This window comes from Gekko japonicus, unplaced genomic scaffold (assembly GCF_001447785.1).
Source record: "Gekko japonicus isolate JY-2015 unplaced genomic scaffold, Gekko_japonicus_V1.1 scaffold457, whole genome shotgun sequence".
NCBI classification, from domain to species: Eukaryota; Metazoa; Chordata; class Lepidosauria; order Squamata; family Gekkonidae; genus Gekko; species Gekko japonicus.
The window spans coordinates 744,173-766,406 of record NW_015164196.1 but is presented as its reverse complement, the minus strand read 5'-3'; the positions used below and the strand labels follow the sequence as shown (position 1 = coordinate 766,406).

The following is a 22,234-nucleotide window of genomic DNA, read 5'->3' as shown; positions in this document are numbered from 1 at the left end:
TCCTGGAGCTTTGGAGGTCGGGCCTGGGGAGGGTGGTGTTTAGGGAGGGGAGGAATCTCAGCAAGGTACAATGCTATTGAGTCTACCTTCCAAAGTGGCCTTTTTCTCCAGGGGAACTGATTTCTATCATCTGGAGATCAGTTGTAATTCCAGGGGATCTCCAGGGCCCAACTGGAGGCTGGCAACCTTATCCCCAGCAGATGAGCAGAAGGAGAAAGGTCTGAACATGGAGGCAAGTGGATTAGATTTGGGAGTTGGGGGGCACATAAAACTTGGCGTTGTCAGAGAAAAAGACAGATTGCTTTACCTCCAAGGATACTGAGAGAAACACTGATAGGGCAAAACTACACGTCACAATTTTTAATGCGTCATGGCTGGGTTCCCCCATCCTGACTTTGACTCAGATGGTCACATGTCAGCTGTAAGGGAACCTGTTTCCCAAGTGCACTGCTGTGTGCACCAGGGAAACGAGTTCCCTCATAGCTGCTGCGTTACTGTGTGAGTCAAAGTCTGGTCATGCAAACCCAGTCATGACGAGTTAAAGACTGTAACAGTTTGGCCATTACAAGTACCTGTAACTGTACACATGGAAAATGACCCATCTGGTTATACCCCAAGTTCCTGGAATCTCCACTTAAAATGATTTTGGGTAGTGTGTGTGTGGAAAAAAATCTTATTTTTGCCGGAGACTTTGGAAAGTACCGTATTTTTCGCTCCATAAGACGCACTTCCCCCCCCAAAAAAGTGGGGGGGAAAGTGTGTGCGTCTTATGGAGCGAATACTGCAAAAAAGAGGTTATGAGAAGGCTGAACGGGGCTTGGATCTAAGAGATCCAAGCCCCGTTCAGCCTCCCCCCTTTTTTTTTCCAGCTCTGAGTTGGGAAATACTTGGAGATTTTGGGGGTGGAGCCTGAGCGGTGGGTGTTGCCTTCTGACACACTTCTGGTGTGTCCTTGGGAGGCTGCTGTAAAGCATCGTGGCCAGTGGGGCCCTTCTCGCTTTGCCGCCTGGGAGATCCGGCTCGAGGCTTCCCTCCCCACTGAATAGCAGCAGAAGAGGCACTTTTTCCTGTTTTCCTCCTCTAAAAACTAGGTGCGTCTTATGGTCAGGTGCGTCTTATGGAGCAAAAAATACGGAATTGCCATTTAGAGTAGACAATACTGAGTTAAATGGACTACTGGTCTAACTAAGGGGTCCCTACCCATTTTGAGCCTGTAGGCACATTTGGAATCCTGACACAGCATGGTGAGTGCAGCCACAAAATGGTGGTTACAAAATGGCTACCTCAGAAGACAGAGCCAGCCACAAAGATGGCTTCTGCAGCTTACCTTCAGTCACACAGTGAAGAACATTGTGTTGTGGTGGTAGCTGCTGCCAAAGCAACACTTTTAAGAATCTGCACAGCCAATCAAATATCCAGTGGCCAATCAGAAGCCTTGCTGGGCATAAGCCCCACCTGACCCTGACCCCTTGTTAAATACACTTGGCAGGTGCCAGCGCAGTTGTCGGCGGGCACCTTGAAACCCATGGGCACCATGCTGGGGAACCCTGGTCTAATTCATTGTTAAGCAGCTTCATCTGTCTCTTTCACAGGAGAAATAGGGATGCCAACCTCCAGGTGGGACCTGGGGACCCCCAGGAATTACAGCTCATCTCCGGACTACAAAGATCAGTTCCCCTGGAGAAAGTGGATGCTTTGGAGGGCGGACTCTGTGGCATTGTACCCCACAGAAGTCCCTGTCCTCCCCAGGCTCCACCCCCAGATCTCCAGGAGTTTCCCAACCTGGATCTGGCAATCCTACCCCTCCCATCCCCCGCTAGAGGCCAGGAGGGACCTGGCAGTCCAAAGGCCCAAGGAGCCTTACCATCTACATTGGAGTGGCATTTGCACTTGGGGCCTGAAATGAAGGTGTCTCCCCCCACTTATTCTTCTCTTCTTCTCACAGATCTGTCAGATGCTTCGGTCCTGGGTCATAAGGCAGAGGAGGACTGGGTCGCAGGAATGGAGGGGGCCTCCCTGAAATGCGTTGGGGATGGGAACCCTCCACCTACGTACAATTGGACAAGGTGAGTGTTTATCCTTTGCATGGCAGTGCAGTCTTGGAGGCCTCTTTCTAAAAATGGGAAGGGCCTAAGGTTGGTTCACTTATTACATCGCATACTCTTCAGCCGCCCAGTTTTTCTGATCATTATCCCTGATAAATTACTGCCTGCTTTGCTTCTATCTTTGCATTTGGGAAATGGGTTATAACATCTTCTTAGGCTGAATAGTTGTCATTTTCCTCTCCAGAGTCTCTAGTTAAATCTCCAGTTAAGGGATGGTAGCTCCCGATCACTGATGCACATAGATGAAATATGCACACTTTTTTGTAACCTAATGAGATTTTACCCCACCTTTTCTCCTAAAACCTCAAGGCAGCATATATGCCTTCCCCATTTTATCCTCACAACCATTGCAGGCTTGGTAGGGAGAGAGAACTGTCCCAAGGTTACCCATGGAGCTTTGTGGCTGAGTAGGGATCGACTAGTACAACGGTCTAAGCACTATAATCGACAAACAACTTGTTAAGAAGACAAAAGATTATGCATCTTGTTCCATTAAAAATAATATTTTCTCCTTTAAAATGCTAATAACTTAGTGGGGAAGCTGGTTTCAAACAGTGGAACCAATTGGAATTTAAAGGGTTAAATCTCACCTTTCCCTGCACAACCCTGATGCAAATTGAGGTTCCACAACCCTGCAATTTGCAATTTATGGACTGAATTAGGTTTGTTTTGAAATACTGATTTTTTAAAAATGTAGAAAAGAAACAACAGAGCCCTTCAATGCTCTAAAGGCTGAAACGTCATCTGCAAATGCACTTACAGCTCTAGGTATAGAAGAAAGAAGTGTAAACAGTGGGATCCAGGGGCAATGAGATCCTAGTGATACAGTCTTTGATATTTCTAGGCAACGCTCAGATTATACAAGATCAGCAAAGTAACCATTTACTAGAGCCATAAGGGGTAATTACACTCTCTTCCTAAACAGAAATTGCAGTCACCCGGATAATCCATTAGATTTTTAAAAAATCAACGATAGGCCAATAATACTTTTATTAACTTCCCACTTTCCCCCAGCAGTGAGAATTTCTAAGGGCAGTGCTTCGGGGGTGGGGGTGTTGTGGCATAAAAGCTTTGTGCCCCCAGCACGGCTAAGGATGGGCTGGCGCTTCCACCATTATGCCAGCAAGTTGGTCTGGGGAATTAACTTTGCCATTCTTAAGGTGACCTTCGCCCTAACCTGGATGGGTCCAGGCTAGCCTGATCTTGTTATATCCCAGAAGCTAAGCAGGGTCAGTTCTAGTTAGCATTTGGATGGGAGACCACCAAGGAAATCCACAGTTACTACACGGAGGGAGGCAATGCCCTTGCCTTGAAATGTCTCTTGCCTTGAAAACCCTGCGGGGTCACAATAAGTCAGCTTTCCACCGCCAGTGTGACCTTCAGGATAGTCCAAGGTGGACCACACAGTTGTAGAGACGGTGGTCTGGATCTAACAGAGCATTTCTACCAACAGAGATAGGGTTGCCAGTCTCCAGGTTGGACCTGGAGCTCTCCAACAATTATAATTTATCTCCAGACATTGATCAGTTTCTCTGGAGTAAATGGCTGCTCTGGAGGGTGGACTCTTGTAGCTGTATACCCTACTGAGGTCCTTCCCCAAACCCTGCTTTCCCCAGGCTCCAGATCTCCAAGAATTTCCTAACCTGGAGTTGGCAACCGTAGCAGCATGACTTCCTTGCCGCAGCCACCACCTCCTCTCTCTCTCTCTCTCCAGCCCAAAATACTCCCCTGAATCAACTTGGATGGGAAGGGGTAAAGGTCCCTCCCTGCCCTCACAGGCAAGTCCCTAAGCCACATGACAGGTTCACAACTTGCAAATTCAGGATTGCACCTGTCTGCAGCAGCACAGAATTCTCCAGTGTCAGCCTGGGGTGCCTGCCTTGCCCCCCAGACATTGTCTTGGAGACAACTGTCATTTTTTCCCCCATGATGTCCCGCAAACGGTTGGCAAATTTTCTCCAAGTGTTGCTCTGCCTTCCTTTCTTATGCCCCAAGCACCTGCCATTCTTCTGGGTTTTTTTTTCCACCTTCCTTCCTCGAGACGGGTGCAGCAACCCACAACCACAGCAATGTCCAACCTGCCATGCCGTTCCCAGACAGCCGTGCGCCTGATCTGGGTCAGCCATTGTGGAGAAGAGAGCTCCCGTGGTGGATCCCATTCAAAGAGAAGGAGGTTTATCTTCCTCCACCACTTATTCATCATCACCCAGCAATTCCTGGCTGCCTCTCAAGCCCTTTTTGTGCTCGAGGGACCAGCTGGGACTTGCTGTGGGTTTCGGGGAAGCAGCCTGGGGCGAAAAATGCACCTCGTAGCCTTTCTCGCCTTTTGTGGTGAGCGAGAAAAAACAGCCGGCTCAGCAGGGCTGTGGGGGCTGGATTGATGAAGCTTTGCATAGAACTGGAAGGGGGGGCAGAATTATACTCTCTGAAGTCTGTCTGTCCTCCGAGAGAGAAGAGGATGAGATACGGAAAACAGTAAATCTGGGTATCTTGTCTACATTTGGCTGGCCTGCCCAGAATTTCATGCTTCTGGCCAGAACAACAACATGTGATATAAATTTGTTGTTTCCATTTGGAATATTCAGTATAGTTCTGATCAATGCTCCCTCTAAGCTATGGAGTCTTGTGAGCAAAAGTTCTACTTTGTGAGCTACTGGCATTAAAGTTGTGAGCAAGTGATTTTGCTACTGTATAAATTAGTTTGCTCTGGAGCCATCCTTCCTGAGCTAAGGTCCTGATCAGACGGGTCTTTAGATCCGCACCAGGCACAAGTACCTGGTGGGTTTAAAGGGAATGATCAGACGGCGACATCTGGGAAAAGTGCCGCTTCTGTGATCAGCCTGTTCAGCCCGCCAGGGAGCCGTACTTAAAAGATACCAGTTTCAGTCTGGGGCAAATGCTTGCCGACGAGCCAATGGCGGACTTCCCCTGTCTGATCATTCCAGCGCACAATCCTCCTATCCGCCATTTTAAAAAAATCTTAGCGATATGCACATAAATGCATAAATGTGCAACAGCCACAGAGCTCCGGTCAAACGTTCTGGACAATTTCATGTTTCTGAAGCGCCCGTGAAATTTATGAGCTGCATTCATTGAAATGGTATCTAGAGGGAGGTACCGCTGGCGGTGCTTTAACTATTCAATTCCGCATATGCACGGAAAAACAAGTACACGTTGAGATGCAGAAGTGCATGCGCAATTAAAACCCCCCCCCAACTGCGCAGCTCCTTCAGGTGGACGCTGTCTAGCAATCCACCATGGAGTACGCGCACGGTAAGGGGAGCTGTCTGGTTGTGCAATGCTGGATAAAAAAGATCTGGATCAAATTAGAACTGGGCCAATGGCGGGATTTGCTGCCCGTCTGAACAAGACCTCAGATAGAAATCTGTGAGCCAGAGGCTAAAAATCTGTGAGCTAGCTCACAGTGACTCAGCTTAGATGGAACACTGATCACCATATCTCCAAAAGGACATTGCAGAATGGAAAATGTACAGAGGAGGGCAACCAAGATGATTAGGGGGTTGAAGCACCTTCATATGAGGAAAGGTTGTAAAGTCTGGGACTTTTCAGTTTAGAAAAGAGACGACTAAGGGGGGGACATGATAGAGGTTTATAAAATGATGCACGAGGTGGAGAGAGTTGACAAAGAGAATTTTTCCTCCCTCTCCCAAAATACAAGAACTCGAGGAAATCCAATGAAACAGATGGACAAAAGGAAATACTACTTTACACAGAGAGTGATTAAAATGTGGAATTCACGGCCAGAGGATGCAGTGATGGCTACAGGAATAAACAGCCTTAAATTTATTTATTTATATATATATATAAATAAATGGGGATTATATATAAATGGGGATTAGATAGATCCATGGAGGATAGGTCTAATAATTGGTACTAGCCATAGTGACTGAGGGGAGCCTCCACATTCAGAGGCATTAAGCCTCTGAATTCCAGAGCCAGGAGGCAACATCAGGGGAAGGCCTTGGCCTCTGTGCCCTCTTGTTGGCCGTTCAGAGGAAGTGGTTGGCCACTGTGCGAGGCAGGATGCTGGACTAAATGGACCATTGGTCTAATCCAGTAAGGCTCTGCTTATGTTCTTATGTTCATGCAGCTGTGATTTTAATTGGGGCCAGGGGTCATTTCCTGCGGGAGCGCACAGGAGCGGAGCTCCGGCTGTAAGGAGCCCAGGGGGCGGGCACATGCAACAAGCCCCACCCCCTTCTCCCAGCAGCCCTCAGTCGGGCCACGAGGAGCAAGAAGCAGCCAGGTAAGTTGCAGGGCCCACCCCGCCCCGCCTTCAGGTACAAGCCGCCATGAGCCAGATACCTGGAAAGGCGGGATATAAATATAAACAATAAATAAATAAATAAATAAAGCTCTCTCTCCTCTGTGAGGACAGATCCCCCCACCACCAATAGCTAGCAATCCAAAACAGTCCTGTGGAGCCTGAGCGGTGGATGTTGCCTTCTGACACACCTCCGGTGATGTGTCAGGGGTGTGGCATATGCAAATAAGTTATGCTAATGAGTTATGCTAATGAGCCCCTGCACCTCTTTTTCTACGAAATGACCCCTGATTGAGGCTATAATGGAAGAGAAGAGGGGATTTAACATTTCAGCCTCTGTTTAGTTTCACTAATCAAAATTGGCTTCATGTGCAGTTATCAAGGGAGAAAGATGTTCTTCAAGAGCTTGTCTTTTTCTTCTAAATGCTAATAAAAGTGTAGGAAGCCAGTCTTGGATTTGTGAAATTGGGGTGGGTGGAAGGGTGAAGGGTTAAATCCTCTTCCTGCATGGTCCTAATCCCAATCACAGATGCAGACATGCACAATTTTCCTTTTTCAGAGGGGCAGAGTTTAGGATTGCCAACTTCAAGGTAGCATCCTGGAGTTCTCCTGGAATGTCCAGAGACCATACAGATCAGTTCCCCTGGAGGAAATGGCCACTTCAGGGGAAGAAGTCTAGGGCATCACATCCTCACTGAGCCGCAGCCTCTCCCCAAAACCTGCCCTCCCCAGGCACTGCCCCCTAAATCTCCAGGAATTTCCCAGGCTGGAGTTGGGAACCTTAGCAGACTTCTGGGATTTTCATTCCACCTAATTAGGCCCCTTTTTCTTCTGAGTGGTGTGTTACACCTGAGATTTCTGCAGGGTTTGCCCACACAGTTTAACATATCTCTGCAACTACAAGGGCAAGAAACTTGACCATTAAAAAAACCCTACATGGGCTCAGTGCCACATATTGTGCTTTTTTGTGACTGACTGGCTTTGTGGCAGAGACATGCCCTTGACTGTAGTCTCTTGATACTCACTTCTGACATTTCAAAGAAAAGTGGGCTGTTCTTGTGCATATGGGAAGAAGAGGGAATGCATGCCTATTATGAACGGAGATCAAGGCAGCTCTTAAACAAGTGATTTCATTTGATTCAGCTCATAACAACACTAGATAAAAACACATAGAACAATGCTGACTTATATATGATTTGAACGGGCAAAACCACACCCAACAAACTGATAACAAACAATCAAAATACGGAGCTTGGAACCAATGAGAGTGGTTTCTGCTGAAGTCAAAGGCTTCTCTGATTGGCCTGTTTGCCAGTCCATTTAATGCTATGTTTTAATGGAAATATGCTTAATCAACACGATGCTTTATTGACTTAAGACATTACACCCCTCCCCCCCATGTCAGCACACATAGTCCTGTAATTTCGCGGGCCGAGTCCTTACGCGCTGTTAGCGCCTCAGTTCCACCGCAGGTGTTTCGGCCCTGTGGCTGGTGTAGCTTGGACCAATGTCCTGGGGTGCGACTGGATGATGAGTGCTGGAAGTTCCCGGCTCGCTGGGCGGCACCAGTGTCTGAAAACTCTTGGGCCCTGTGTCGGAGGAGCACTTGTGCCTGGTATCGGAGAAGTTCTTGTGTCCTGTGCCGACAGGTGGCACTGCGGTAGCCAGCTCTGCCTCTGACGGTAACTGGGGTGCGATGCAATTGTTGAAGTTCTCCCTCTGGTCGTCTGGGTCTGCTGTCTCTGTTTCTTGAACCCAACGCCTCTGGAGCTGATCCAGGTGCCTGCGCAGATTTCGCCCCTCAGCGGTGGAAACCAAGTATGACACTGGTCCAGTGCTGGCGGTCACGGTTGCTTCCACCCACAATGGCCCCTCGCCGTAGTTCCTGGCATATACAAGGTCACCAGGCTGGAATGAGTGGATGGGGTCTGGAGCCTCTCGCTGCGGCAGCCGGTCAGCTGTGAGGTCGGGGTGCAGGCGGTCCAATATGGTTGTCAATGCATAAGGAGCTCCGCCGGACTGCGACCTGTCATTGAGTGTGGTGTAATGTGTTGCTGAAGCAAGAAATCAACCATTCGGTGATCCCAGTCCCCTTGGACAATCTTTTTTAGCACGTCCTTGGTCGTACGGACCATTAGTTCAGCTTGTCCATTGGTGGACGGGTGGAATGGGGTGGCTGTGATGTGCCTGATCGAGTTGGCCTCCACAAACTGCTGGAACTCTGCCGAGGTAAATTGAGTCCCGTTATCTGACATAATAGTCTCAGGCAGTCCGTGTGTACTGAATATGCGGTGTAGTGCTCTAATGACTGAGGCCGATGTCATGACAGACATCGTGGCTATCTCCAGCCATTTGGAAAAAGAGTCCACTACAATCAGGAACATTTTACCTTGGAACGGTCCCGCAAAATCGATGTGCAGTCAGGACCAGGGCACTCGGGTGGTCTCCCATCTTTGCACTGGTGCTTGCGGTGGCTCAGGACGTGTCTCTTGACAGGCTCAGCATGTATGGACCCACTCTTCAATGTCCTGGTCTAAACGCGGCCACCACACATAACTGTGGCCCAATGCCTTCATGTGCACCACACCTGGATGACCAGCGTGCAGTGCCTCTAGCACACGATGACGGAGTCTTGGGGAAACCACCACACAATTTCCACACAGGAGGCAACCTTTATGCACCGACAGTTTGTGTTGCTGTGATTTGAACCCAGGATCTTGCACTCCAGCTGGCCATCCCCTCTACACCCAGTTCAGGACCAGGGCAAGGGTGGGGTCCTTGGCAGACTGGGCCACAGTGTCAGATGCGTGAAGTGGAGGCTGCGGTAACTCTTTAAGGGCCATCACCTCATGTGCCAGGGCAGGATCCTCGGCTGGGGTCTGAAGCGGCAATCTGCTGAGTGCATCAGCATGTCGAATGGCTTTACCTGGACTGTGTATCAGCTCGTATGTGTACACTGACAGGGACACCGACCAACGAAGCATTCGAGGGGACATGACTTGTGGAGCTTGATGGCTTGGCACAAAGAGTCCCAACCAATGTTCCCTCTAAGCTGTGGAATCTTGTGAGCAAAAATTCAACTTTGTGAGCAACTGGCATTAAAGTTATGAGCGAGTGACTTGGCTCCTGCATAAATGTTTGCTTTGGAGCCATCCTTTCTGAGCTAAGACAAAAATGTGTAAGCTGGAGGCTAAAAAACTGTGAGCTAGCTCTTCTCCTAAAATGGTAGATTAAAAGTATGTTATTTGTAATGCATTATTCACCTGAGGCAAAAAAGGTACTATCCCTACACCTAACCTAAAACCAATACCTTTCTTATTTTTTTATTATTTTTTTTAACCAGAACATTTTATTCGTATTCAACCATAATGTGTAACAACAAACAACAAGAGTTACAGAAATCCACTTATCCTACCAATGCAATCAAATATACAATCAAAGAGAGGTTCCACGGAACAAAGCCATAAAGGTCATAGAAACATTAACCCAATAGCAATCATAAAATTTCTTGACGCCCGCAACCATGACACACTTCCGGTGATGTCAGGGGGTGTGGCCTTCTGTCACTTCCGGTGATGTCAGGGGGCGTGGCATATGCAAATAAGTTATGCTAATGAGTTATGCTAATGAGCTCCGGCAGCTCTTTTTCTACAACAAGACCCCTGACAATGCCAATAACTTAGCAGCCACATGAATACCCAGAAGACAGTCAGAAATGGACCTCCTTGGTCATGGATGCAGCTCATTGCAGGCTTCAGCCCCGGTCCCCTCCATTACACAACTAAGTGTCCAGTTGAAGAGGACAAATTGAGATGAGTGGCTCAGTGGTAGAGCTCATGTTTTGCATGGGGAAGGTCCTAGGCTGAGTCTCCTCTCCGCTATGTCCAGTTAAAGGATTTCAGCTACAGTTTTGGAAAGAGTCTTCTCTGAGACACTGACACACTGCTGAAAGTCAGAGGAGAGGGTAGTAGCTAGGTGGACTTTGGCAGGGCATCCTTCAATATAAAACAGTTTCTTGTGTATAGTCACAACAAAGCCCATAAGCTAGTTTTTCCTGTCATGGCTTTCCTATCTTTCTCAAAGAACCCTGGGAAATGTAGTTCTGCCACCTGGATTAAGGGTCTTTAACAATTTTCCTCAGGAAATTTATCATCCCAAACTGCTTCTTTTTAAGCCAAAGGTTGCCATGAACCTTGATAACAAGCGCACAATGTGGTCACCACACAGCGAAGTCAATTTCAGTTGATTTCCCGACATCAAAAGTGAGCCGAAGATGGTTGTGTGAATCTGCTCTGAGGGCAAGTGGGGAGGGGTGGGGGGGGATCAGTACGCCCCGCTGGATGACAAAGCTTTGCCGTAGAACAGAGTGTGAGTCAGTGCCTTTGTTGATCTTGGATCCTCTCCAGCCCACTGCCTGCTCTCACCTGAAGTGCAGACCTAGCAAAACTGGCAGTGGGTTGGTGACAGGTTAGTGTACAGATAGGCCCCACAAAGACGGGCTGCATTTTTAAGCTCAGCTACAGGCCTGAAATTAGCAGAGGGGCTGTGGCTCAGCGGCAGAACACACGCTTTGCACACAGAGCTGCAGAATGTTGAATCAGGATCCAGGGAGACCTAGGTTCAAATACCCACCGGCTGTGAAACTCATTGGGTGGCATTGGGCAAGTTGCTTTCTCTCTGCCTAACTTACTTGACAGGGCTGTTGTGAGGATAAAATGAGAAGGGGCCTGCTTGAGCCAAATATGCCACACTGAGCTCCTTAGAGGGAGGGGGCATTACAGATATAATCATTCAGAATGTTCCGGTTTCATTTCCTGGTATCTCCAGCAAACTGGAACAATTAGATAGATTATATTAGTTAACCCACCCCAAAGCCATCTAGTGAGCTCCCTGGTCCGAGGGGGAATTTGAATCTGAGTCTCCATTCTCTGAGTTGAACCATTACAAAATATTGACTCTGCATAATAACACCAGCCTACCTTGTAGGGCTGTTGTAAAGATTACTGAGCGAATCTGAAGCACTTGAGGGGATAATTGCAAATGTGAACAATATTTTTTATTATTTTGTACATTTATTTATTTTTATTATTTATTATTCCATTTCTATCCCGCCCTCCCCTCAGGCTCAGGGCGGCTAACAATTAGGGCTCAAGGTCATGCTTAAAACAGTTAAAACAAGATAAAACAATACAATAATACAGTAAAGTGCTGGTGCTCCAAATGTCCATTCTGATGCATATATGAGGTATATGTTTATATAGCAGCACATGTGTGCATAATGCCATTAGGAACAGCACTGTGTTTTTAATAAAGACTATTTGGACATGTTTCGCCATCTAATTGTGCATCTATATATGTTAGTTGCGTGAGTGTCTGGGGCGGGGGGGGGAGAAGAGGATGCCGTTTTCCTTGCTGAGCCACGCTAACTAGCTCAGATGCTGGCTGATGCTATGCAGAATTTGGGGTGGTGTCTCAACATGTTCTGGCGCTGGCTCAAGCCATGCAAGACACCGTGGGAAAAAGGAAGGAATCCCTTTGATTTCAGCACCTATTGTTCATGATGTCATGGCTGACCCCGCCCTCCTGTCCCCCCCCCCCTTTTGTCTTCCCCACACCTCCCATCACGAGCCTGGACATGTTGGGGTGGGGAGGCAGCAGAAAGGGCAGAAGAGCAAGCTTTGAGAAAGAGATTTGTCTGCATCTGGACCAGGAGTTTCTTCTTTTGGCAAAAGCGATTTCTGAGCAGTGCCTTCCCCTCCAGCCCAAGCCTATGCTCCAACTGTTCCTATCTGCCACAGGCAGTCCTTAGTTTCTGGTCCCAGATTCCTTTGGGGTAGCCATGTTAGTCTGTTGCAGCACAGAAACAGCACCCTTGAAAAATACGCAGACATAGAGTGATTTCAGCAAAGCGTACTTTATTCGATCAGGAACAAGACGACTTTGGCCGGCTCGCAGGCCGGCTTATATTCCCCGAGAAACTGCCACCCAAAACACACACCCAATTCCCAATAGGTTATTTACAGTGGCCGAGAGTCCCATAGGCTCTCGGCCAGGAACCTAACCCCCTGATTGGAGCGGGCTAGGATCCGCATAGTCCATTGTCTCTTGGAGTGAAGCTTGATGTTTGTGCCTGACCATGTGGAGCCCAAGCCGGTCATGCGGTCTGGACTGGATATATTACAACCCTCAAGCTGGACATATTGATTGCGGCATATGCTTTCATAGGCGGGAGAGCCCGTTTGGTCAATGTGAGCTCTAGCTCAGAAAAGCTTTTTTCCTGTCCCCTGTTCCTGGTACATCACTGTCTCCATTTTGTCCTGGTTTTTGCTTTCAGAGATGACTTGTTAAAATAGCTTGAGTAGGTTGCGTGACCCGCCTTCAGATCTCTCTCCTGTAGGGATGCCAGCCTCCAGGTGGGACCTGGGGATCCCCTGGAATTACAGCTCATCCCCAGACTACAGAGATCAGTTCCCCCTGGAGAAAATGGATGCTTTGGAGGGTGGGCTCCATTGTACCCTACCGAGGTCCCTCCCCTCCCCCGGCTCCATCCCCAAATCTCCAGGAGTTTCCCAACCTAAATATGGAACTCCTACTCCCCATCCCCCGTCGGTGGCCAGGGGACCTGGCAACCCTACTTCCCAGGGTCTTGGGAAGCTAGCTGTGCAATCCTAACTAGAGTTTCATCCTTCTTAGCCCATTGATTTAGAAGAGTATAACTCTCCCCAGGATTACACTGCAAAACTCTGAGTGGGGAATGAATGTGAGACTGGGTGGTAACCTGTTGCATTTCCAGTGTTTCTCCTGTTGTTCTCCCATTTTCCCCCAGACCTCCTTTGTGGTGATTAAGATGCAGTCACAGTACCTGGCTGTTTGGTATTGACGTTCAAAATGTTATTGAGATTTTTCAGGACTACTGTTCCTTTCAAAGATCCGCCTTTCCTTCCTGCTTTATTAATTACTTTCTGTTCTCTCACGGTTGTATGTGGTATCCCTGAATCAATTATTAATTATTGCTTCTTGTTTGGGGAGATTAAACATACTGCTTTCCACTTTGCAGCCAAAGCTATTGCTCATTCTGGTGTTTTTAGTTGACTGTTTATTTTTGCAATTTTGCAATTGTGCTATATTATAAAATTAAAGTAACAACCAATCAGTTTTATTGTAAATAGAATAGCATTACTTAACCCTCCCATTCAAATAATAATTTCCAATTGATGCATGAATTCCATAGCCAGCCATAAGAGAGAATGGGAGGTTATTAGTTAGGCTGTAAAACAAAGGGAGGGAATTACAGGGAGAAGCAGAGCCTTTTCTGAACAGGGCTTACTTCCAAGTAAATGTAGCAGTAGGGTATTTCCTGTGGAGACAGGCACTGCTGCATTCTTATGAAGGATTGCTGTGGAAAGTTTCTCTAAAGATTCTGGTTGCAGCTTGTTATGGAAGAGGAATGAGCAATATTCCAGTCTGGCATCCTCAAAACTGAAACACCAGGACAGAGATTCACCAGAGACAGACACCAGACAATGGAACAGTCCCTGGAAATTAGGGATAATTTGTATGTGTGTTGAACCTGCGGGAGTCAGGGGGTGCAGTAGTGCATACGGCAAGCAGTGTTCCCTCTAAGCTGAGTTAGTGTGAGCTAGCTCACAGTTTTTCAACCTCTGGCTCACACAGTTTTGTCTCAGCTCAGGAAGGATGGCTCCAGAGCAAACTGATGTATGCAGTAGCCAAATGGCTTGCTCACAGCTTTGATGGCTGTAGCTCACAAAGTAGAATTTTTGCTCACAAGATTCCACAGCTTAGAGGGAACATTGACGGCAGGGGCTATGGCTCAGTGGCAACACATCTGCCTGGCATGCAGGAGGTCCCAGGCTCAATCCCTAGCATCTCCGCTTTAAAGGATGAGGCAGTAAGTGATATGAAAGGACTCTGTCTGAGGCCGTAGAGAGCGGCTGCCAGTCTGAGTAGACAATATTGACTTTGATGGACCAAGGATCCGATTCAGTATAAGGCAGCTTCTTGTGTTCATATACAAAGGAGGCTTTGGGAGATCCGATCCAGAACGGCACCATTAGAGCAGCCAAACTCTATGGCCTGGCAAAATAACAGGCACTAGCACCAGCAAGTTATTCTCCCTTTGGTTTCCTATCTGACCTGACCTGCTGTCTTTCCAGGCAAAATGATGCACTCCCCAGTGGGGTGAAAATAAAGGGGGACACCCTGCTGTTCCAGAGACCGCTCAGCGTAGATGATGGAGGGGTCTACATCTGCCGAGTAACCAACAGCTTTGCCACCAAGGAGGCTGAATCGACCATCAACATAAAAGGTATAATTGGGGGGAGGGGTATTTATTTATTTAGGTATTTATACCCCAGTTTTCTCCCCACTGAGGAGGGGTAAAATAGCTTACATCATCAATCTTTCCTCCCTCATTCTGTCCTCACAACAACAGCCCTTTGAGATAGGTTAGGCCGAGCAAATAACTGGCCCACGTTTACCCAATCAGCTTCAATGGTGGGAATGTGGGTTTCACAGATCCCAGTCATACACCTCGCTGAATGGACTGTCCTTGAAGTAGGTCTGCTGTGCAGAACACACACACACACCACTTCCCCCCCATAGAATTTACTTATCCCATCACCATTCCACAGCAGGGGGACTTAGGCTTGCAAAGTCCCCCCGGAGGGTGGGGAAACCCCCGCCCCAGAGGCCCGTTCCCCGCCAGCGGCGGATTGGGCCCCAGGGAGAACCCCACCCCGACGTGCACGTCACCGGGAAGTGACGCCACCACGCCGGGCACGCTGGGGGTGGGGCCACGGACATCCGAGGGAAAACTCTATGGTTTTCCCTCGGATGGTCGTGGCCTCGCCCCCAGCGTGCCCGGCATGGTCGCGTCACTTCCAAGCGATGTGGATGCGGCACGCGCGCGCACTCCAGCCGCCAGACGGGAGTTTCCTGCTGCGGCGAAATTCAGACTTGGCAACCCTAGGGGGACTAGACCAGTGATGTCATCCATTTCTAGCCTATCAGTGCTGTGCACAACCAGCTTCTCCGTGAAACACACAAAGCTGATTTTGCCTGGGTTTTATTCAGGCAAAAGATACTATATCTGACTGTAACATGGTGGACTTGCTTTCAATCAAGATTCCTTTCCCATTGATTTCTTTGGCTGTACCTGAGTTCCAGTTGCAAATGATTGCTATAGTGCATTGAAAGTGCATTATCCAGCAAAGTGTGGAAGCGGCCATTCTCTGTCCCCTTCCACCACACTGTAATAATTTGTAAACTTCTATTGTGCTTCCCCAACTTTCCCCCCTAGAATAAAAAAACCCCAATGCTTCAGCATTCCCTGCATGCCAAATCTGTATGCAGATGGAGGTACCCGGCAGGGCTCTTTTTGTAGCAGGAACTCCTTTGCATATTAGGCCACACCCCCTAATATAGCCAATCCTCCAAGAGCTTACAGAGCTCTTCTTACAGGGGCTACTGTAAGCTCTTGGAGGATTGGCTTCATTAGGGGTGTGTCGCTTAATATGCAAATGAGTACCTGCTACAAAAAGAGCCCTTCCAAGCTCAGCATTGAAGCCTAAGGTGGTCCCTGTGTCTCCTGGCATCACACAGCGATCTTCTCCTTCTGTCTTTCCAACAGAGAACAAGGCCAAGCAAGTGAACGTCATGTCAGTCTCCATGATAGGAGCGGGAGTCATAGCCTTTCTGCTCCTCGCCTTACTGGTCCTGGTGGTCATCCTCATGACCTGCTACCACCGAAGGAAAACCAAACGGATCACCGAGAAATAGTAAGCGATGGGAATCGGGCATGGGAAGGAAAGAGTCCTGAGCTTCTGCCTCTCCCAAACAAACTAAAACCTCTGTATGTTTATTGAACATAAGAAGAGCCCTGCTGGATCGGACCAGTGGTCCATCTAGCATCCTGTCCCACACAGTGGCCAACCAGTTCCTCTGGAGGGCCAACAACAAGGCATAGAAGCTGAGGCCTTCCCCTGATGTTGCCTCCTGGCTCCGGGATTCAGAGGTTAACTGCCTCTGAATGTGGAGGTTCCCCTCAGTCACCACGGCTAGTAGCCACTGATAAGACCTATCCTCCATGGAATGTCATCTTGCTGTGGTGGGAGGGAGTGGGGCATAGTGGTACCTGGTGCATGAAGAGAATGGAACCTAGCAGGTTGGGGGAGCCGTCTGTCACAGGGTGGAACCTGGGGAAGAAAGTAGAGGGTCCTGCTTGGGGGCAGAGAATGACACTGGGCAGGTCAGGAAAGAACCTGGTTCCCAGCAGTGTATCCTGACAGACTCTCTCTCTCGTGTGTGTGTGTGTGTGTGTGTGTGTAGTGTATCACAAAAGCTCTCAAGCCAATGGGAGAGTAGCTTGTTCCTCTGAGATTTCTTCTCCCCTGGAGGCCCTGAGAAGGAGAATAAATCTTGAATGTTCAGGTTACAACCTGGACACCACCAATATTAATGGTTTGGTGCCACTCAGGTGTTCCTGCCATGCTTTTGGCGAAATTTGCAAGCAGTCCTGAGTTCTGATTTCAAATTTTCATTTTGATACTTTTGATGCATTTCATTCTATGTGTTTTATCGATGTGGTAAGCTGTCTCGAGCTCCGTCAGGCAGACAGGCGGCTGATGAGTGTTTTAAATAAAATAAAGTAAAAGGTCTCAGAGTTCTTCCTCTCCTTGTCCTCGGCAGTGAAGAGGAACTGACTTTAACGCGAGAAAACTCTATCCGGCGCATCCATTCAAGCCACAGCACTGACACGCGAAACCAGGTGAGGGCTGAGTAGCGTTGCCAACTCGGGGTTGGGAAATTCCTGGAGATTTGTGGGTGGAGCCTGGGGAGGGTGGGGATTGGGGGACGAAGGGACCTCAGCAGGGTTTAATGCCATACAGTATGCAGTACGCTGAACTGCAGGCTGTGGAAGGTCAGTAGTTCAGCAGTTCGAGACCCGGGTGCTGCATGACGGAGTGAGCTCCCGTCTCTAGTTCCAGCTCCTGCCAACCTAGCAGTTCGAAAGCAAGAAATTGCAAGTAGATAAATAGGTACCACTTTGGTGGGAAGGTAACAGCGTTCCGTGCGCCTTGGTGTTTAGTCATGCCGGCCACATGACCACGGAAACGTCTTCGGACAGCGCTGGCTCTTCGGCTTTGAAACGGAGATGAGCACTGCAACCCTAGAGTTGGATTTGACTGGCTTTCGAGCAAGGGAACCTTTACCTTTACCTTTTATATGCCCTCTGAAGCTGCCATTTGCTCCAAGCTGTAGGTCTCTGGCTGACTACCACTGAGAACAGAACCCCGGATTTGACGGCCTGATTCAGCCAGGCAGTCCCGACATTCTTAACCTGCTAGACAGAAGCAGCTCCTCCCTCTTGCCTTTATCTCCCCCATTGCAAAATTCACTTCTCTCCTTCCTTCCTATCCCCCTCAGTCCAAGGGTTGCCACCATTCAGGTTGGGGCCTGGAGATTTCCCTGAAATACAACCCATCTCCAGACTGTGGAGATCAGTTCTCTCTGGAGATCTGCTGGAATTTAGAGGCTTACGCTCTCTGAATTTGGGGAGTTCCATTTAGGCATCATGGCTAATAACCATTGATGGATCTATCCTCTGTGAATTTGTCTAATCTCCTTCTAAATCCAACCAATTTAGTGGTCTTTACTGCATCCCTCGGTAGTGAATTCTACACGTTCGTTAATCATTCTGAGTGAAATATCCTAGTGTTTGCCCCCACCATCTAGAACCTGGAGGTGTACTGCCTTCGAACATGGAGGTTCTATTTCACCATCATCACTAATAGATATTGATATAGCAGGAACTCCTTTGCATATTAGGCAACACACCCCTAATGTAGCCAGTCGTCCAAGAGCTTACAGTAGCCCCTGTAAGATGAGCTCTGTAAGCTCTTGGAGGATTGGCTACATTAGGGGTGTGTCGGCTAATATGCAAAGCAGTTCCTGCTACAAAAAGAGCCCTGGCAGATCTCCACAATTGTGTTTGTTTCTCCAGCCTATTCTCTTCATGAGCTGTGGCAGTCCTTCAGCACCCCCTGGAGGGAGGAAGTGGGGGGGGGAACCAATAAACAATTCACATTCTCTGAGTAGGGAGAGCCAACCCTGACGCCAGAAGATGTGAACTGGTCTGGCTTTGGATTTCTCTGGCTTCCCAAGTTTCAGGACCCTGGAGCTTTTGAAAGAAGGGTGGAATAAATTTCTGCAGAGAGGGTCCATAGTTTAGTGACAAGCACTTGAAGGTCTCAGGTTCAGTTCTTGGCCTCTCCAGTTATGTATATATACAAATGCCAACCAATTTAAGGCGACCCCAGCAAGGGGCTTTCATGGCAAGTGAGAAACAGAGGTGGTTTGCCTTTGCCTTCCTCCGCAGAGCCTTCCTTGGTGGTCTCTCTTCCAAGTACTGACCCTGCTTTGTTTCCAAGATCTCGTGAGACTAGGCTATGCCGTGCCACTTCCCTGGCCTCCTCTCCAGTTAAAGGATCTCAGACAGCAGGTTCTAGGAAAGAACTCTCTCAAAAAGATGCGGCTGCCAGTCAGTGTAAACAATCCCGGGTTAGATGGACCACCGGTCTGACTTGGTATATAAACCAGTTTAATATATATTCATTAAGTCTGCTCTTTAATAAATAACAACAATAATCCCAGGTAGTGTTAATATCATAGTATTGGAGGGGCTGTAGCATCTGCTTTGCATGCCTGTGGCCCTGGGTCCGGTCCCTGGCAACTCCGGTTAAGAAAAACCTCTCACAGTGCAGAGCTGAGGTCCTTGGGTGAGATGGTCTGATTCATTATAATCGTGCGACATTCGTTGGTGGACATGATCGTGTGCCATCAGGGTGACCCCGGGGTCACTGACTCAGGGTGACCCCAGAGGTAAACAGAGGTAGTTTGCCACTACTTTCCTCTGAACAGCAACCCCAGTCGTCCTGGGTGGTCTCCCATCCAAAGACTAACGGTGGCCGATCCTGCTTAGTTTCCAAGCTCTGACAAGATCCGGCTAGTCAGAGCTATTCTGGCTGCCGGTTGGCAGGCAACTCAGTGGTTGAGGGTGTCCAGAAGATCCCTGGCGTCTCCAGTTAACGTTGGATTTATACCCCGCCCTTCACTACCTGAAGGAGTCCCTGAGCAACTTACAATCCCTTTCCCTTCCCCTCCTCACAACAGGCACCCTGTGAGGTAGGTGGGGCTGAGAGAGCTCTCTTGAGCACTGACCTTGAGAGAACAGCTCTGAAAGAACTTGTGACTGACCCAAGGTCACACCAGCAGCTGCATATGGAGGAGTGGGGAAATCAAACCCAGTTCTCCCAGATTAGAGTCCGTGCTCCTAACCACTACACCAAACTTACTATCCAGGGCTGTATCAGGGCGGGGACAGAGGGAATGTGGGATATTGCAGGCCCCTTCCTTGAAATTCCAGCTCACCATGTAAGCAAAAATGGGCAAGTATCTATGCGTGTGCAAGTATTATGCGCTGGATGGCCATGGGTCAGTCATTTTCTCTCACCCTAACCTACCTCATGGGGTTGTAGCAATGACAAAATGGAGGAAGGGAGACTGAAGTCGTAAGTGGCTTTTGGTCCTCACTGAGGAGAAAAATGGGATATAAATAAATAAATAAACCTTCTGCTGCCTTTGATTGACACTAAGACAAGCCAGTGCGGTGTAGTGCTTAAGAAATGTGGTTTTTTACCCCGCTTTTCTTTGTCCTGAGGAGTCTCAAAGCAACTTAAAATCACATTGCCTTCCTCTCCCCACAACAGGCTGAGAGAGTTCTCAGAGAATCGTGACTGGTCCAGGGTCACCCAGCAGGCTTCACGTGGAGTGTCAGACTAGTGTCTAGGAGACCCAGGTTCGAATCCCCACTCGTGCCATAGAAACTCACTGGGTGACCCTGGGCCAGTCACACATTCTCAGCCTAACCTACCTCATAGGGTTGTTATGAGGATACAGTGGAGGAGAGGAGAATGATGTAAGCCGCTTTGCATCCCCCTTGGAGTGAAAGGCAGGGTGCAGACTGAATTGAATAAATTAAAAAATAAGAAACCACATTTGAATGTTATAACTTGAATTAATATTTAATGGCTTTTCCATATTTGGCTCTATGCTGTATTCTGCATTTAGGATCTGCCTAATATACACTGACCCTTCTTATCACAAATTTTGGAACAGTAGGCCTCACAGGGTAGCTTTCTAGCCTGACTATACAGAACCCCCACCAGAATAGTTGGCCCTTTCACTGATCAGTAATCCTTACCGCCCCAGCCAAAATTGCTGGTAACTGTAGAAAATACAGACATCTGCTGGAGGTAAATAGTATAACAAGATACTGCATGTTTTGCTATGGGGCACATACAGGAGGCTGTAAGTTTCCTTTTCTTCATCTTCCTCTTCTTCTTGCACTTTATATCCCACCTTTCCTCCAAGTACCGTGGGGCAGCATTCACAGTTCTCGCCCCTCCGCATCCTATTTATCCTCTTCTGATGTTCTTAGGCCTTTCTTCTTATATGTGACAGAAAGGTGAATGCTTCTTCGTAGACAATGGTCACAAAGATCCTGAAAGCCGACGGCATGGGAGAGGAATTCCTTCCTATTTTAGAGGAATGCCTTTTCTAAGATTTGTAAGATCACTAAGCTTTTGGGGGGAGGAGTAATCTGCTGCTCAGTTAATTGGGCATATCTTTTAAATGCTTGCAAAGAGTTTTCATGGATTAATCAAACTGGTTGACTAAACAATACACCCCTTGGCCTCCCCACCTCACCCACCCTTAGCCCCTCCAGCCACTGCATAAACTGCTAGCAAATCAACCAGGCTTATTCCATGTCTTTCCCTGCCCAGGGTGAGGAAGAGGGAGGACGCAGCTACTCTACCTTGTCAACAGTGCGGGAAATCGAGACTCAGACAGAGATGCCGCCGCCACCACCCACCCCTATCCAGGAGAACGGGACGGAGAAGGAGAAGGAGAAAGAGGAGGAGGAAGAGCGAAAATAACATCAAGCAGGCCATGACGCACTTCATCCAAGAGAATGGCACCCTCCGAGCCAAACCCACCACCAACGGCATTTACATCAATGGCCGGGGACACTTGGTGTGACGCTTGTCCTTGCCGAAGAATTCTGGGACCTGGCAATGCACTGAAACTTCCTTCCCATTGCCTGCTGGTGTCTCCCCCGGGTAAGGGAGCAAGCAGTCCATAAGACTGAGGAAACTCTTCTGAGCCACTCGCCAGCTTGCCTGCAACACCAAGACTCTGCAGTTTCTTTGTAGGCCTAAACACCCTTCCTTCTCCCCCCACCCCCAAATTGGTTGTCTAGTTCGCCTGCTGCGTGCCCCGAAGGACGGAGAAAACCAAACCCCCCCCCCCAACGGTGTGGACAGCTGACAGTAACCACCAGCTCACTTAGAGATCGGGAAACTTCTTTAATGACTCCTGCAGAACTATTTACACTTGCCTGGATTCTGTCTGAAAAGAAACTCTGAACATTCAAGACACGTGATTCTAAGCAGGCCATCAGGCAGGGGTGCCCCACTTGGTTAAGTTGCAAGGTAGTTATTTTTTTTTTTCCTGGGCTCAGGGACGGGTACCGTGAAACTTTGGTGTCTTTTTTTTTTTTAAATTATGATGATTATTATTATTAGGTCAATTTCATAGCCCTCAGCGGTTATGGACAACAGCCACGAAGCCGGAAGGCATTTTTTTTTAAAAGAAAAGTCTTTAAAGGATTAACCTCTTGCCTGAGAGAGAGGCCTGAATTAGGTTGTTTTAAGAGCACAAGAGATAATGGTCATAAGTCACCGTAGCTCCCTCTGAGCTATGA

General features: G+C 48.3%; 1 protein-coding gene across 1 annotated transcript in view; it reads left to right on the top strand.

Moving 5' to 3' along the window:
• Positions 1-21,708, top strand: part of PVRL4 (poliovirus receptor-related 4) — a 141,926-nt gene extending 120,218 nt beyond the window's left edge. The window contains 6 exon segments of the mRNA XM_015408334.1: positions 1,946-2,066; positions 14,565-14,716; positions 16,040-16,187; positions 17,098-17,176; positions 21,255-21,397; positions 21,399-21,708. Coding sequence (XP_015263820.1) covers positions 1,946-2,066; positions 14,565-14,716; positions 16,040-16,187; positions 17,098-17,176; positions 21,255-21,397; positions 21,399-21,510 — 755 coding nt within the window. The 3' untranslated portion in view covers positions 21,511-21,708.
• The last annotated feature ends 526 nt before the right edge of the window (positions 21,709-22,234 follow it).